Source organism: Chlorocebus sabaeus, chromosome 16 (genome assembly GCF_047675955.1).
Source record: "Chlorocebus sabaeus isolate Y175 chromosome 16, mChlSab1.0.hap1, whole genome shotgun sequence".
Taxonomy (NCBI): Eukaryota; Metazoa; Chordata; class Mammalia; order Primates; family Cercopithecidae; genus Chlorocebus; species Chlorocebus sabaeus.
Window position 1 is genome coordinate 49,634,151 of NC_132919.1, and position 17,099 is coordinate 49,651,249.

Sequence of the window (17,099 nt, forward strand, 5' to 3'; positions counted from 1 at the left end):
CACTTTGGGAGGCCGAGGCAGAAGGACTGATTGAGCCCAGGAGTTCAAGCCCATCCTGGGCAACACAGTGAGACCCCATTTCTTAAACAAACAAACACCTTCCAGTATCTATAAAAGAATAAAAATAACTTGATATAACTCTTCCAACCTATTAACAAAACATCTAATGGAAAGTAAAATGAATGTGTTACATACGTTAGAGGACAAGGGCCAGAAATGAGAGATGGGTCTTTTCTTTATGAGTTATCTGATGTTCCAAGGAAGCGGGAACAGGCAGAGCAAACAGAGAGAAAACGGCCATGCTGACTTCCCTAGCCTTGCTCTCGGGATGAAGTCCCTGCCAGACCCACCGTCAGGGGTGCCCACCACGGGCTCAGGTGCACTGGGGCTGCTGAGGGCATCACCACTCAGCCCCTCCTTGAGGGCAGCATCTGGGATGACGACGGCCATGGACGCTGCTTGTTTCTTGCAGGATGACAAAGATGTCTCTGAACAGGGCGTGATGGAAGGCGGAGTCCAACGGGGCACAAAGGTTATGCCTTCTTCTTCTAACTGGCGAAGGTAGTATTCAATGATTTCCTTTCCCTTTAAAACAAAGGCAATTTAAAGGTGAATATATATTCAATATTCAAATCATTCATCCCTCCCAAGATTTTTCTTTTTTTCTAGCCAACAGAAGATGGTGAGCCTCAAAAGCTTTTTCTTGAGACAGGGTCTCGCTTTGTGGCCCAGGCTGGAGCGCAGTGGCATGATCACAGCTCACTGTACTCTTGACCTCCTAGACTCAAGCCATCCTCCTACCTCAGCCTCCCCAGTAGCTGGGATTACAGGTATGTGCCACCACATCTGGCTAATTTTTGTATTCTTTGTAAATATGGGGTTTCGAAAAGTTGTCCAGGCTGGTCTCGAACTCCTGGGCTCAAGCAATCTGCCCACCTCAGCCTCCCAAAGTGCTGGGACTACAGGCACGAGCCAGTGCGCCCAGTCCCTCACAAGCTTTTTAAACACCAATAAAACTGAATTGCTACAAAACAAATAGAAAAAAAAAAAAAGGTCAAATGGTTTTGTGTGTTTATTTTACTTGTTCTTTTCCAAGGTTTAGGAACTAATATCTAAAGAGATGGAATTTTTATGTGACTATTTTAAAATGCTGATTTATGGTACTTGTACTCAATATATGATTTTTGCCTCAATTTCAATTCTTTCCAACGCAGTACCCTGAAAATGAGCCTTCAAAAACCACTCCATAATCCCACATGGATAGATTTCCAAAACCACAATTCCATAACAACTGATGAGCAACAACACAAAAACGAGAAAGGAAGGTCTTCCGTGGAAGAACTGACAATCCAAGGGCGGCAGCCTGCCTGGCAAGCACCTCCCCAGGCCCCCAGGCCTCCTCCCGATCCTGCTGCAAGGCCTGGGTGCTGTGTGCCAGCTGCTGCTGCCTCTCCCCAACTTCCACCTCTCTCAGCAACTCCAGGCAGACAGTGTCATAGCGGGAGCGACAGGCACCTCCTTCCCCCATCAGCAACCGGCACCACCTCAACCCCTATACCTAAAGATGAGGCGGGGGTAGGGATCACAGCGTCTTCCACCCAAGAAATGCTGCAAATCCTTCGCTAACCCATCCCCAGCCTTCCAAAAACACGGGTCACTTCAGAGACTCCTGCCCACCCTCTGCCACAGAATCCCAAGATACACTCACCTTTTTAATGTTGCTGGTATATTGTTTCATTGCAATTTTTTCCACAGTACTTTCAAAACCAAAGAAAGATTTAATATCTAAACTTGCAGACTGTTCAAAACAGGTCCAATCTTCATTTTCAGGGTGAACCTGCAGATAAAGAGAAAGCACTCTCACTGACTGAACTGACAACAGAACATCATTTGTCTGCTCCTCAGTTTAACCAGGAACCAGACGAAACACTTACTTTACTAATAATGCTACTATCACAAAGACAGCAGATGGATAAAATGCCAAAATCATGTTCAAAATCAGGACCAAAATCACATTCTAAATCATGAAGAGATCCAAATAATTGTTCAAAAACATTTCAAAGATGACTATAAAAGGAGAGCTTCAGCCGGGTGCGGTGGCTCACACCTATAATCCCAGCACTTTGGGAGGCCGAGGTGGGCGGATCACGAGGTCAGGAGATCGAGACCATCCTGGCTAACACAGTGAAATCCTACCTCTACTAAAAATACAAAAAATTAGCCAGGCGCGGTGGTGGGTGCCTGTAGTCCAGCTACTCGGGAGGCTGAGGCAGGAGAATGGTGTGAACCCAGGAGGCGGAGCTTGCAGTGAACCGAGATCGCGTCACTGCACTCCAGCCTGGGCGACAGAGCGAGACTCTGTCTCAAAAAAAAAAAAAAAAAAAAAAAAAAAAAAAAGGAGAGCTTCATTTTCATTCTTGCTTCATTCATTCAACATACTCACTCAACAGTCTTCTCCATCATGAACAAAAAGGTACTGGCCTTGGAAGCTTTCAACAGAGTCTAACAGAGGACACAATCAGCCAGAAACACAGTATGTAAGAAAATTAAAGATAAGTAAGTGCTATGGAAAAAAGAAACCTTGAAGCAGGCTGAAAGAACCAGGGATAGGGGTCAGGCATGATGGCTCACACCTGTAATCCCAACACTTTGGGAGGCCAAGGTGGGAGGATGGCTTCAGTCCAGGAGTTTGAGCCCAGCCTGGGCAACAGGGCAAGACCTCATCTCTACAAAGAAATTTAAAAATCAGCCAGGTGTGGTGGCATGTGCCTATAGTCCCAGCTACTTGGAAGGCTGAGGTAGGAAGGATCACTTGAGTCTGGAAGGTGGAGGCTGCAGTGAACTGTGATTGTGCCACTGTACTTCAGCCTGAGTGACAGGGCAAGATCCCATCTCTGAAGAAAAAAAATAAAGACTGGGGGTTGGGGTGTCAGGCTGCAGAATTAAATGGGTGGCTGGGGCTGGCCAAGAAGGGGTAACCTGAGCCGAGATGGGAGGAGGTGAGACTAGAGACGTAGGGAGGAATAGCACAGCATGGCGGCGAGCACCTTGGAGCCAAAGCCCCTGAGGGATGCCCACTGCATGGCAAGGAAGACAGGAAAGGTGTGACCAGGAGAGAACTCAGGCCCTTGTAAGCCACCATAAGGACTCTGGGCTCTTCCCCTGGGTGAACTGCGGAGACACTCCAGGGTTTTGAGCCCAGAGAAGTGACTTGATCTGACACACTTTAAATAGATCACTTTGAATTTAGTGTTAAGGATACACTGCAGGGGAGAAGGGCAGAAATACAGCAGTCTGGCAGGAGAGTATTCTAAAATTCTGATAAAAGAAGTTCTTGACACAGGGTGGTAAGCAGTGAAGATACTAAGACAGATAAACACTCGCAGCACTAATTTTAAAGGCACACATCTTAGTACTTCATTAGATATTTCTAACATATTACAGTGAGACTAGAAAAGAAGTGGCATATGAAAATAATATTTAAGGCTGGGCATGGTGGCTCATGCCTGTAATCCTAGCACTTTGGGAGGCTGAGGCAGACGGATCACAAGGTCAGGAGATGGAGACACACCTGGCCAACACGGTGAAACCCTGTCTCTACTAAAAATACAAAAATTAGCCAGGCGTGGTGGCAAGCACCTGTAATTCCAGCTACTTGGGAGGCTGACGAATGAGAATCACTTGAACCTGTGGAGGTTAAAGTGACCTGAGACTGTGCCACTGCATTTCAGCCTGGCTGACAAGAGTGAAACTCCATCTAAAAAAGAAAAAAAGAAAGGAAAGAAAGAGAAGAAAGAGAAGAAAGAAAAGAAAGAAAAGAAAGAAAGAAAGTAGGCCAAGGGGTGGATCATGTGAGGTCAGAAGTTCCAGACCAGCCTGGCCAACACGGTGAAACCCCTTCTCTGCTAAAAATACAAAAATCAGCCTGGCGTGATGGCGCGTGCCTGTAATCCCAGCTACTAGGGAGGCTGAGACAGGAGAATCCCTTGAACTTGGGAGGCGGAGGTTGCAGTGAGCCAAGATCATGCCACTGCACTCCAGCCTGGGCGACAGAGGGAGACTGTGTCTCAAAAAACAAACCAAACCAAAACAAAACAAAACAAAAAAAACAAAAGCAAAACCAAATCAAGGCATCACTTAGCTATCTTAACTGCCAAAACAACATAATCCACTCTGCAGGAGACCATACCTGGTACCCTTCCTCCTACACACGAGAAATAAGTGACAACATCTAATGAAGAACCACCCTCTAAGACAAAAAGATGCACTGTTTAAAATGGTGATCAAACAATCCTCAGAAGCCACATGTCAGCAGAACGTCTTCCACGGAGTGACAGATTACTCACGGTGTAGCAGCAATGCTCGTTAATGATGACCCGATTTGAAAATGTTTCATTATGAGCCTCAATGTGCAAAGTACGTTCCCGAGAATTCAGTGAGTTTTTCTGGACAAAATAAACATAATCAACTCCTGCAATCTTAAAAAAAAAAAAAAGAAATAAAGAGAAAAAGTGTTAACTAGTAACATCCAATTGCACAGAAGCTGTAGTGTAACTTCATGTTGTCTTCGGGGGGTGCCCTCCAAGACGCCCTTTCCGCCCGTTACCTTCTTCAGCAGTCTGGGTGCATCGACATCCAGCTTGCAGCGCCTTTCAATGACATGAATAGCCCCATCTTCACTCTTGAATTCATTCACAGTGTCACTGCCCACGAACATCGGAATCAAAGGACACGTAGGGAACCTCCTTTCATAGGCCTATAAATTTAAAAACAAAAAAAGCGGAAGTGAGCAAAAGACACATCCTGATGTCCTGCCGCTGAACGTGTTCTCCCTGGAACAGCACCTCTCGGTGCACGGCAACGGGCAGCGCCACAACTGTCTGTCTTCACATCTGAAGCTTTCATTAAAGAAGAAAAAGACACTCGATGTCCATGGATTGGAAGATTCAACCTAGTAAAGATCTCAATTCTCCCCATAACTAACATCATTCCTAACAAAACCCCAGCAAGATGTTTTGGTAACTATAGACGAGATTGTTTTAAAATTTATATAGAAAGACAAAGGAACTAGAATAACTAAAACAACTTTGAAAAAGATGAATAAATTGGGAGGAATCAGTCACCCCAGTATTAAGGCTTACTATACAACTACAGTAATCAAGACCGTCTAGTATTAGGAGAGGGGTAACTGACATACAGATCAATGGGACAAAATACAGAACCCAGAAACAGACTCAAACAAATACACCCAACTGATTTATTTTTTAATATCTGCACCTTTGTCAGGAAACATAATTGATTTTCAACAGAGATGTAAAAGCAATGGGGGAAAGAAAGGAGGCCAGTCTTTTCAACACGTTACTGGAGCAATTACACATCCATAGGCAAAAACAATAACAACAATGAATCTTGACCTAAACCTCACACCTTGTATAAAAAGTAACTCAAAGATCAGGGACTTAAATGTAAAACACAAAACTAAAACTTTTAGGAAAAAAGATAGAAAATCTTTGGGATCCTGGGCTAGGCAAAGAATTCTTGGATGTGACACCAAAATCACAATCCATAGGAGAAAAAATAGATAAAATGAACTTCATCAAAGTTAAAAACATTTGATCAGCTAAAAGACCCTGTTAAGGCCAGGGGCAGTAGCTCACGCTTGTAATCCCGGCACTTTGGGAAGCTGAGGCGGGCAGATCACAAGGTCAGGAGATCGAGACCATCCTGGCTATAGACACGGTGAAACCCTGTCTCTACTAAAAATACAAAAACATAAACTGGGAGTGGTGGTGGGCACCTGTAGTCCCAGCTACTCGGGAGGCCGAGGCAGGAGAATGGCGTGAACCCGGGAGGTGGAGCTTGTAGTTAGCCAAGATGGTGCCACTGCACTCCAGCCTGGGCGACAAAGCGAGACTCCTTCTCAAAACAAAACAAAACAAAACAAAACAAAACCCGTTAAGAGGATGAGAAAACAAACTACAAAATGGGAGGAGGTATTTACAAACCACGTATCTGACAAAGGACTAGTGCCTAGAATACATAAAAAATTCTCAAAACTCAACATAAGTACAGTGAACCAGGAGAACACTGGTTTGGACTGAGCTCCTGCACCGGGCCCAGCAGACCAAACCAAAATGGAGTCCCTCTTGGTAACCTCCACACTACCAAGCCAAAAGTAAGCTGTTGATCTGACTTTCCAAGAAATCAGGAGAGAGAGAACAGCGAATCCCCCAAACGGGCCAGTTTGGGCCAGCGTGATAAGGAAGTCTCCTCTGCGTTAACCTTTGCAAGGAAAGTCACTCTGAAACCACCCATCTGCTCGCTGTTCTCTGTGCCTGTTTCCCTCACCCCTTCTCTGTCTACAAAGCCACCTTCCTCTGCTGGGCTCATGAGAACACTCATTCTATTTTACAGAATTCTATTTTATAGAAGGAGGTGTTGCCTGATTCTGGAACCAAAAAAGCCAATTAAGATCCATACACTAACATACACTAAATTTGTTGTAATTTTGTCTTTTGACACACAATTGAAACTTAAAAATGGTTAAGATGGTAAATTTCATGTGCTTTTACCATGATCAAAAAAAAACAAAAAACAAAAAAACTCAAGAGTTTACAAAAGTCCAATTAGAAAACGGGCAAGAGACAGAAAGTGATATCTCACCTGAGAGGATACACAGATGGCAAATAAGCACACGAGAGATGTTCATTAGAGAAAAGGGCCATTAGGGAAATGCAAATTAAAATCACAAAGGAGTATCACTATACGACTATCAGAATGGCTAAAATAAAACACAGTGACACCACCAAATGTTGGTTAGGATGTGGAAGAACTGAATCCCTTACACATCACTGGCAGGAATGTAAAATGGTGCAACCACTCCAGAAAACAGGTATCTTCTTAAAACCTAAACATGCAACGGTACACAACCCAACAACTGCGCTCCTGGGCATTTATCCCAGAGAAATGAGAGCTTATGTTCACACAAAACCCTACACAGAAACATTCACAGCAGCGTTCCTCATAATAGAAACTGGGAACAACTCAGAGACATCCTTCCTGAGCGAGGCTAAACGAACTGCACCGTGGCCACACCACAGAACACTGCTCTGCAAAAAAGAGAATGAACTATTGACACATGCGAGGAACTGGATGGATCGTGGGAGAATTACGCTAAACTAAAAAAAAAAAAAAGCCTCGGCAGTTACGTACTGTATGATTCCACGTCCAAAACATTCTTCAAAAGACAAAACTTTAGAAACTGAAAACAGATGAGTGGTTGCCAGGGGCTAAGGAAGGGGTGGGGGCAGGAGGGAAGCAGGCGTGGTTGTAAAAGGGCCACAAGAGAGACGCCTGGGAAACACGCTGCGCCTTAACTGTACGCACGGCAGCATCCTGTGACAGTGCACGCAGTTCTGCGAGATGTTATCACCGGGGGAAGATGAGTAAAGAACACATGAGATCTTTCAAGATTATTCCTTGTGAATAATTAAATTATTCAATATTATTCCTTGCGAATAATTTACTCTGTAGCAATCCACAAAGATTACCAAACTAAAGATGTTGCAGAATTCATATTAAAACCTAATCGATCCAGAGGCCCAGGTGTGCAGATCACTTGAGCCCAGGAGTTTGAGACCAGCCTAGACAACATAGCATAACCCTGTCTCTACAAAAAACATAAAAATTAGCCAGGTGTGGTGGTACATGCCTGTAGTTCCAGCTACTCAGGAGGCTGACATGGGAGGACCACCTGAGCCCAGGAGGTGCAGGCTGCAGTGACCTGTGACTACACCACTGCACTCTCCAGCCTGGGCAACAGAGTAAGAATAAGACCCTGTCTCAAAAAAAAAAAAAAAAAAAAAAAAAGGAATCCAGTAGCTCACGGTGCATGTGAACAGGAAACCATAGGATATAGGGTAATAAGGCCGGGTGCGGTGGCTCACGCCTGTAATCCCAACACTTAGGGAGGCCAAGGCAGGCAGATCATTTGATGCCAGGAGTTTGAGACCAGCCTGACCAATGTATCAAAACCCCATTTCTACCAAAAATAAAAAAATTAGCAGGGCATGGTGGCACACACCTGTAATCCCAGCTACCAGGGACGCTGAGGTGGGAAAATCACTAAAACCTGGGAGGCAGAGGCTGCAGTGAGCCAAAATGGTGCCACTGCACTCCAGCCTAGGCGGCAGAGCAAGACTCCGTCTCAAAAAAAAGGGGTGAGGGGGGCATAGGGTAGTAAAAATCTAGGCTGTAAGAAGGAACCTGAAAAAGGAAACCCAGTGCCTGGCGCTACGGTCAGCCTCATTATAAAGGAAGGTACTGGAGGATGACTCTTGCTTGACTGATAGATGCCACCCCTCTGTAAGATTGTATGGGTTGAGCATCCCGTCTCCAAGATGCCTGGGACCAGAAAGGGCTTCTGATTTCAGATTTTTTTCGGATCTTGGGAATAGCTCTATTATACTTACTGGTCGAGCATCTCAAATCCACAGATCCGAAATCCAAAATGCTCCAATGAGAATTTCCTTTGAGCATCGCGTCAGTGCTCAAAAAGTTTCTCATCTGGAGCATTTCGGACTTCGGACTTTTATATTTGAGATGCTCAACATGTACTAAAAAATGAGGTGGGGTAAAAACTGTGAATTCCCATCTTAAATTAATCACAACCAAAAACAGAGTTAAGGAAGAAACCTCTGGTGTTAAAAAATATTAACGAAAATGGCACAAACGGCTTTGATTTTACTTCTGACAAGTTTCAAGTAGCTTCAGAGCATTATCATACTAAAAACACTCCCTTTCTGGCAGCAATTCCCTGATGTTTACCTTCAACAGGACTGCCCTTCTGAGGAGAAGTAATACACAGATCACAAACATTGCCGCCAAGATCCCAGAAGGACTAGAGAATCACAGGAATTCCTCCGCCTGGGTTTTGACTACAATTCCTTCAAAGTCACCCTCAGTTTTCTTGCGTGTATCTCACTTTCTCTCCACAACGTTACAAGGTTAAATCAATGTGAAAAGCACACGCTACACTCCAGCTGCCTACGTACAAGGGACCAAGTTAGTCAGTAGAGGAGAGAGGGAAGGGAGTCAACAGCATCCATGAGGGTGAGAAGGATAAGCAGCTGCCAGGAGGCAGAAGAGGGAGAACATGCTCTGCATGGAGGGGTGGGGTGGGGAAAGCCTTGAAAGAGAGGAGGCACACGTGCTGGGCCTCGAAGCGTGCCAGGGTCTGTTCACAGTCAGCGAGGTGGAGAGCGTTTCCAGGAAAGAACTCAGGAGTGCGACTGCAAGGCGACCTCCAGTGGGGGCAGGGGCCCAAAGCCCCCAGGGGAGGGAAGTGGTGGGAGGTGAGGCCGGGGGTCTCTGTGGTGCATGACGATGAGGCACAGACCATGCCTTGCCGGGCGCAGATAGAAGGCCCTGGCCTTCCTCTCCAGGAGCTGGGATGGAGGGAGCGTGAACAGGTGGCCAGAGTCACATTTTCAGAAAATAAATATCAGAGTCAGGCGCAGGATGGTCTGGAAAGGATGCAAAACCCATATGTGTTTCTTAAGTGTTCTTACTTTGGAAGTTAAAAATATATTCTTTTTTTATACATATACTACTCCCCTCTTCTACTCAATATATCTACTCCCCTCTTCTACTCAAACGTATTCTGAATCCTGCCAGAATCTTGAAAAATCACTCAGTATCTGTCTCTTCATGCACTTTATGTAAACAACACTTAAGAAGTTTAATCACCTGCTCAGATCCCACCACAGATAAGTCCCAATCAAAGGCCTAAGAATTTATTAAGTACCAAACACATGAACAATCCAGGAAAACAGGTTGGCTACCATTTGTTCTACACGGACACTGAAAACCATCTAAACTGACTTCCACTGCACTCTACTTAAAAAAAAAAAAAAAAAAAAAAAAAATTGGCTTCGTACATTCCAGTACTATGACGTACCAAGAAACAGACTTACAAAGGTTTCAAACAAAATGAATCTTTGTAAGTGACATAAAGGGCAGAGTAAAAGCACTTACTAAGATGTAGCCTTAGCTAGGGTCTCTCCCATTTAAGCACGTGAACTAGGCCATTTTCAAAATACACACACCATCCTTCCAATTCTTGAAACAGAGTGGTCAGCAGAAGGTGTCACCCACGCAGCCTCACCTTGAATTTCAACCACACTAAAAAGTTCCCTTCCCTGTAAAATTATCCATCCATGTAGACTCATATTTGCATAGACATTCACTCTACCTTGGCATGACCAACCAGATGGCATTTGAGGTATCCGGGCTAAGGAGCAGCTAACTCAGAAGCTGCGCTGACCTCTCCAGAGCTCTGTCAGTGTCAGGGGTAGTTAGCAAGCACCTCCCTCACTCCCTCCACATTCTCTTCCCAGCCTGTCACTCTGCCACCAAATGCACTGCCAGGCTGCAGGGCAGACACTTTTTATCCTCAGCAGAACGAGGACTCCAATGCCTAAAACAAAGTCATTGCTCAATAAACATGTTTTGAAGCATAGAATACAAGCTTACTCAATAAAAAGATAAGTCCCGCCTTTTGTTTCTACACTCTTTTACCCTGACGTCTTTCAGAGATATGTTAAGGTCAGTGAATTCTGCATACTGTCAGCATATACAATTCTAACTGTGGAGGGTTCTGGAAATGAAAAGACTGCAAAAAGTAGATGTAACTTTCATCTCTGGGGTGGCTTAGGTACCAGAACCAGAGTTTTTCAGCATGAGCTACAAGCCACGCAAGTTTCTACTAAGTGTGTAAGCAGGTCCTGAAAAACAGAAGCATTCTAATTTGATTAAAAACATCAATCTACGTCCTAGCTCCTAGCTCCTTCCACTGGAAGGGGCGAAAAGCAATGACATCTGAGTTCCTGATGAGCACACTTGGCAACCAGATCTGGATTTCCAAATAACATTCCCTATGACAAAGGAATCCGTGCTGCTTGGAGAAATGGTTGATACGCGTCTGGAGCACGGGAAGGTCAAGGTGAGGTAGAAACGTTTCCCACCAGGAGGCAAGGGAGTGCCCAGTGACAGACGGGGATACGCCTAAGGGACAGAGGAACCAGCCTGAAGGGGCTCCACTCACCAAGGGTGGGATAATTTGAATACCAGAAAGAAAAAACATGGCAAAGCATTATAAACCACACAGTGACACTCAACAGGGGAGAAAACTTTACAGGTAAAAAGACATCTAACAAACACAGAGGGCGTGTTTAGGAAATCACCATTTTCCAGCCACCAACGTATAATAACTGATTCAGACAAGGATCATCAATGAATGCTAATGAAAGGGGTTCAGAAGAGATAGACTCAAATTATCATCTTGCAGATTACAGATGAATTTAACACAGGAACAAAGGTGGGTGCCTTTACAATGGAAAGATCTCATGGGCACCACCTTCACCAAATGACTGAACTGAGCCCCAGCGACAGGACAGCCGGACAGCCTAGCGTGATGCAGACACAACTACCTTTAAAGCAGACACAAACACCACAGGCTTCTGCAGCCCTCAGGACAAAGATGGTTGACCCTTAGCTAATAACCATGAGGACATCAGGCCGGGTGCAGTGGCTCATGCCAGCACTTTGGGAGGCTGAGGCGGGCGGATCACCTGAGGTCAGGAGTTTGAGACCAGCCTGGCCAACATGGTGAAGCCCTGTCTCTATTAAAAATACAAAAATTAGCCAGGCATGGTGGCACATGCCTATAATCCCAGCTACTTGGGAGAAAATCATCAGACAAACCCAAATTATGGCACATTCTACACAACCACCCTAGACGCTTAAACAAATAAACAAACAAAAATGTCAGTGTCTTAAAAGATAAACAGAAAAAAGCAAGGAGAATAAAGGCATCTAAAGAGAGAACAACCAAATGCAATGCTGCATTAGCTCCTGGATTAAAGTAAAAATAGCTGTTGAAACATCTGGGGAACAACCGAGGAAATGCAACCATGCGTTTCATATAATAACATTTTTTATTTTGTATTTGTATTCTTCTGAGACAGGGTCTCACTCTGGTCACCCAGGCACAATCTTGGCTCACTGCATCTTCCGCCTCCTGGCTCAAGCGATCCTCCCACCTCAGCCTCCCAAGTAGCTGGGACCACAGGTGCACAATTCTTTGCCTGTGATAAAAATCACAGCTAGACAGAAGAATATCTATTCTTAGGCGATACATGTTTTAGTATTTAGGGGTAAAGTGTCATGATATAAAGCAACTTACTTTCAAATGTTTCTACAAAATGTATGTGCACATGTGTTTGTGAAAGAGAGAGAGAGAAAGCAAACGTGCTAATCTACCTAGGGGACATGCATACAGGTGTTCACAGTACTTCTCTATCAACTTTTAAAAAGATGAGCATTACTCATAATAAAAAGTCTGGAAAGACATTACTAGTATGAAAAAGGTAGCTTTAGGGGAGAAAGTCCACATATAAAATAAAACCTGCTTTTATTACACAAAGTCAGAGCCTACACAGATTGGTACAAACCAAGAAACCAACCTACAGTTTTTACTGTCTTCTGCAATAACTGATTAAATACACCACCACAACGTTTTAGATGTGAAAACGTGTACAAATTTTAGGTCTGCCCGAAGCTCTGGCCGAGGTGGTGGCAGGCCTGGTGAGCAGCACAGTGGGACAGGGCCTTCTCCCGGGGCCTCAGCACTGGCTCCAGCTCCTTGGGGTTCGGAGGAGCAGCAGCCTGGGGAGCTCATGCTTTTCAAGCACAGTCGGCAACCTGGACTTTTCTGGAAAGCTTCTCTATTTTTAAAACCCCGTTTGAGCTACAGAGCCCACATCAGCAGGCCTTCACGTTTTATCTCCGCACTAAAAGAATGTGGGAAGAACCCCTTTTTCAACTCTCACCAGGTTCAAATCACTGTGCCGGAAGAGCAGCAGCAATTTCCAGGTATCCAGAGTGTCATCCAGCCATTTCCTAATCCCGCCCAACATTTACCAAACACACAATCAAGAAGGGCTGAACAAAATGAACTCTCCCAGAAGTAAGTTCTTCAGAGAGCGAGAAAGGCTCTTTGAGGTATCCTTTTTAAAGGAAAAATTACTTCTGTAAGACAAATAGCTACTGTAGGCATTTGCTCACTCATTTTTACACAGCAATTGTTTCAACAATAAAAACAAAACTAGGGCCTCATCAACCTGATCCTGAGAGGATGCTCCTCCCGGGTAACTGCTTCCTCCCACCTTCCTACACCCACTCTCTTCCTCTTTCAAAAGGATTTCTGAGCCTGCAATTCGGAAGGCTGGCAACAGCACTTTCAGCTTTTAACCAACCTTTGAATGCAATTTTGACATATTAAAAGCTAGTACTGTGCTAAAGAAAGTCATATTTTTGTGAAGACATTTCAACTTGAAAATTAATGAGCTGGATGCTGCACTCCACCGGAAAAACCCTTTTAAAAGAAATTCAACCTAAAGAGCCTACCTTGAATGTGGACTATATTCATACCCAATTTAGCCAACACACCAAGCCAGCTGTCTTCCACGCAACAACTGGGATATTCTATAGCATCAGACCTGACCCTCAAACTCATTTATACACAGATCTGGTTTTACCCTGGAAACAATCAGTAAGTAAAACAACTAACTATGGCCTAAGTCTCTATTACAAGCTGCCGGTGCTCAAAGAAACAAATATTCAACCTATCAAGAAAATATGTCCAACTTTGTAGGCTGCATTTAAAAAAAAAAAAAAAAAAAAAGGAAGAAAGAAAAGAAAGAAAGAAAACGTGGCAAACTGACCAAAGCCCCTCAGAGTTCTAATTCTGTAATTCTCACACTATCAAAGTAACAGCTGTTTACAGAGGGCCTACCACATGCAGGCCCTAAACTAAAAATTCTAAGGAATATAAAAGTGGAAGGCACAGGATCATGGCTTATTTAAAGAGGCAAGACATAAAAACTCATAACTAGCTGCGTGGGGTGGCTCACGCCTGCAATCCCAGCACTTTGGGAGGCTGGGGTGGGTAGATTACCTCACCTGAGGTCAGGAGTTTCAGACCAGCCTGGCCAACATGGTGAGACCCCATCTCTACTAAAAATACAAAAGTAGCTGGGCGTGGTGGTGCACGACTATAATCCCAGCTACTCAGGAGGCTGAGGCTGGAGAACCACTTGAATCCAGGAGGTAGAGGATGCAGTGGGCTGAGACTGTGCCATTGCACTCCAGCCTGGGCAACAAGAGCGAAACTCTGTCTCAAAAACAAAAACAAATGTATAACTATATACAACAATAGGGAAAAAAAGACTGAGAAAGGAGGTGACTGACACCAAATGGACTGTATTAACAAAAAACCTGCTTAAGCTACTCAGGGGGACCCACTTCAGGCTGGGGGTTACAGAGGGCCTTGCTGGGGAGGGGACGTCTGCAGAGGGCTCTAAAGAGAAACCCAGAGACAGACAGCAACATTCCTGGCAGGGAGAGCAGCAGCAAGAGGGAGCAAGGCAGGGGCCGACCGCAGAGAAGCCTCTCAGACCCACTCACAGAACATCAGTTTCCTCAGACGCTGGCTCAGACACAAGCGGTCACTCCATGAACAGCTTCAAGCACCACGGTCTGCCGCTGCAACTCCACGCAAATAAACATCGAAGCTACTTCTAGACTGTAAGAGTGACAAGGACCCAGGAAGACTACATGTAATCACCATTCAGCCCTCTGTAGGCTCCTGTATCCCACCTCGTTTCCTCATCGGAAGGCTACCAAGAGAAACGACTTGTTTAGTCCACTGGTAAATCGAGGTTTCAAATTGCATGCTATTTGTGAGTATGTGTTCATACCTAAAAAGGTATTTATAAAAACTAAAATTCATAAAAACTTGAGCCCTTTCAAAGAAAAGTCAGGATCCCAGTAGTTTCAGCATACCCATCCACTTCTCCAAATACTGACGGCCCAGAGCATCCACAGCTAGATCAAAGGCTGCTTTGGCAAACGCACAACGGTACATGGCATGCACATTACACTACGGAAAGAAGTGCCACATCTCAACCAAAGTCATCTGCCTCAGGTACCAGTCTTCAGTGAGACAAACGCATCAAGTCACAACAGCAGACTGGTAATCTGCACTGAGATCAAACCAGAAAATAAGGCTGAGGCGGGAGGATCACAGGAGCCTAGGAGATGGAGGCTACAGTGAGCCATGATCACACCACTGCACTCCCAGCTAGGTGACAGAGCCAGACCTTATCTCAAACAAAAACAAGAAAATACAATGACTATACTAAAATTAAAAACAGGCTGGGCACGGTGGCTCACTCCTATAATCCCAGCACTTTGGGAGGCCAACGCGGGCAGATCACCTGAGGTCAGGAGTTAAGAGCCCAGCCTGGCCAACATCTCTACCAAAAATACAAAAATTAGCTAGGAATGGTGGCAGGCGCCTGTAGTTCCAGCTACTTGAGAGGCTGAGGCAGGAGAACCGCTTGAAACTAGGAGGCAGGGGTTGCAGTGAACCAAGATTACGCCACTGCACTCTGACCTGGGTGACCAAGTGAGAATCCGTCTCAATATAACAATAAAAAAATAAAATAAATAAAAAAATAAAATAAAATAAAATAAAATAAATAAAATAAAATAAAATGAAACAAAACAAAAACCTAAAAACAAATATATAGGCCAGGCGTGGTGGCTCATACCTATAATCCCAGTACTTTGGGAACCCGAGGCAGGTGGATCACAAGGTCAGGAGATCAAGACCATGCTGGCTAACAAAGTGAAACCCCGTCTCTACTAAAAATACAAAAAAAATTAGCCAGGTGTGGTGGCGGGCACCTGTAGTCCCAGCTACTCAGGAGGCTGAGGCAGGAGAATGGCGTGAACCCGGGAGGCAGAGCGTGCAGTGAGCCGAGATCGCACCACTACACTCCAGCCTGGGCAACAGAGCGAGACTCCATCTCAAAAAAAAAAAAAAAAAAGTAAAAATTTGACATAATCCAAGACATTTCTGAGATCAAACACATACGAAGCTTAAATTATGAACTTCATCTTAGAAAACCTCAAACTCCATGGTTCTGATGATACCTTTCTCCAAAGCTAACATTTAGTATGGAAAAGTAAGTTCACTGTAAAGTGCTATAAATCCAAGGAAAAAGCATCATGATAGATGTGAAGTAACCCAATAAAACAGGCTGGGTTTCTTTTCTAGGGCCTTCTCATCAAGGTATGATGATGATGAGTATCATGGAAGGCATTAATTATCGCTGAAAGAACAGACGGTAAACATGCTGCTGACATACTACGCACCAAAACATTTGCACTTCCAAGTATTTCAGCATTTTTGACCAGGAATAGGTTCTTTTTACCATCTTTCTCTCAATGCCTGCCCTCACAGTTTACCACGCAATGGTATAAAGCAGCTATGCTTACTTTTGATCAAGGAGCCATTTCAACACACATCATACTACACAACTGACAGGAATGGGCCAACACCAGGAGGGCTGTGAGATATTCTGTATCAACCCATCAGAGCTTCTTCCATTCGTACACCCACTCCTTTGCTCCAAGAGTTCCAGACATGATATATATTTTTGCTAGAGGACAGGAGAAAGAAACTTCAAAATCTCTTCCAAATTCCACGTTTTCTCTTAGGAAACAGCGTGGCTCTTTGAGGTATCCGTGCCACCTGGGGTGTTAAGCCTGTGTTAAGGAAAGGTCACTACATCCAGTGACTATTTGTGTGTTCCACCCTCCAGCCTACGCTGAACTTCACCTGGACTACCTTCATTTAACAGACAGAGGTCCCCAACTCCTGCTGGTCCGTGGACTGCTGAGAGCCTGGCCACACTGCCGGCGCACCGGCATCACTGCCTGAGCTCCACCTCCTGTGGCATCAGTGGCAGCATCAGACTCTCAAAGGAGTGAGAGCCCTGTTGTGAACTGCACATGCGAGGGATCGAGGCTGCACACTCTGTAAGCTGCACGCTCCGTAAGAGAATCTAATGCCTGATGATCTGAGGTGGAAGAGTTTCATCCCGAAACCATCCCCTCCACCCCACAATCCATGGAACAACTGTCTTCCACAAAACCAGTCACTGGGGCCAAAAAGGTTGGGGACCACTGCT

General features: G+C 44.8%; 1 protein-coding gene across 1 annotated transcript in view; it reads right to left on the reverse strand.

Annotated features, from left to right (window-relative positions):
- The window catches only part of SEC14L1 (SEC14 like lipid binding 1), a 76,572-nt gene that overhangs the window by 21,401 nt on the left and 38,072 nt on the right, over window positions 1–17,099 (reverse strand). The window contains exons 4-7 of the mRNA XM_008011607.3: window positions 4,607–4,756; window positions 4,347–4,478; window positions 1,709–1,837; window positions 351–585 (exon numbers count right to left, since the gene is read on the reverse strand). Of these exons, the coding sequence (XP_008009798.1) occupies window positions 351–585; window positions 1,709–1,837; window positions 4,347–4,478; window positions 4,607–4,756 (646 nt within the window). The remainder of the gene's footprint in view (window positions 1–350; window positions 586–1,708; window positions 1,838–4,346; window positions 4,479–4,606; window positions 4,757–17,099) is intronic.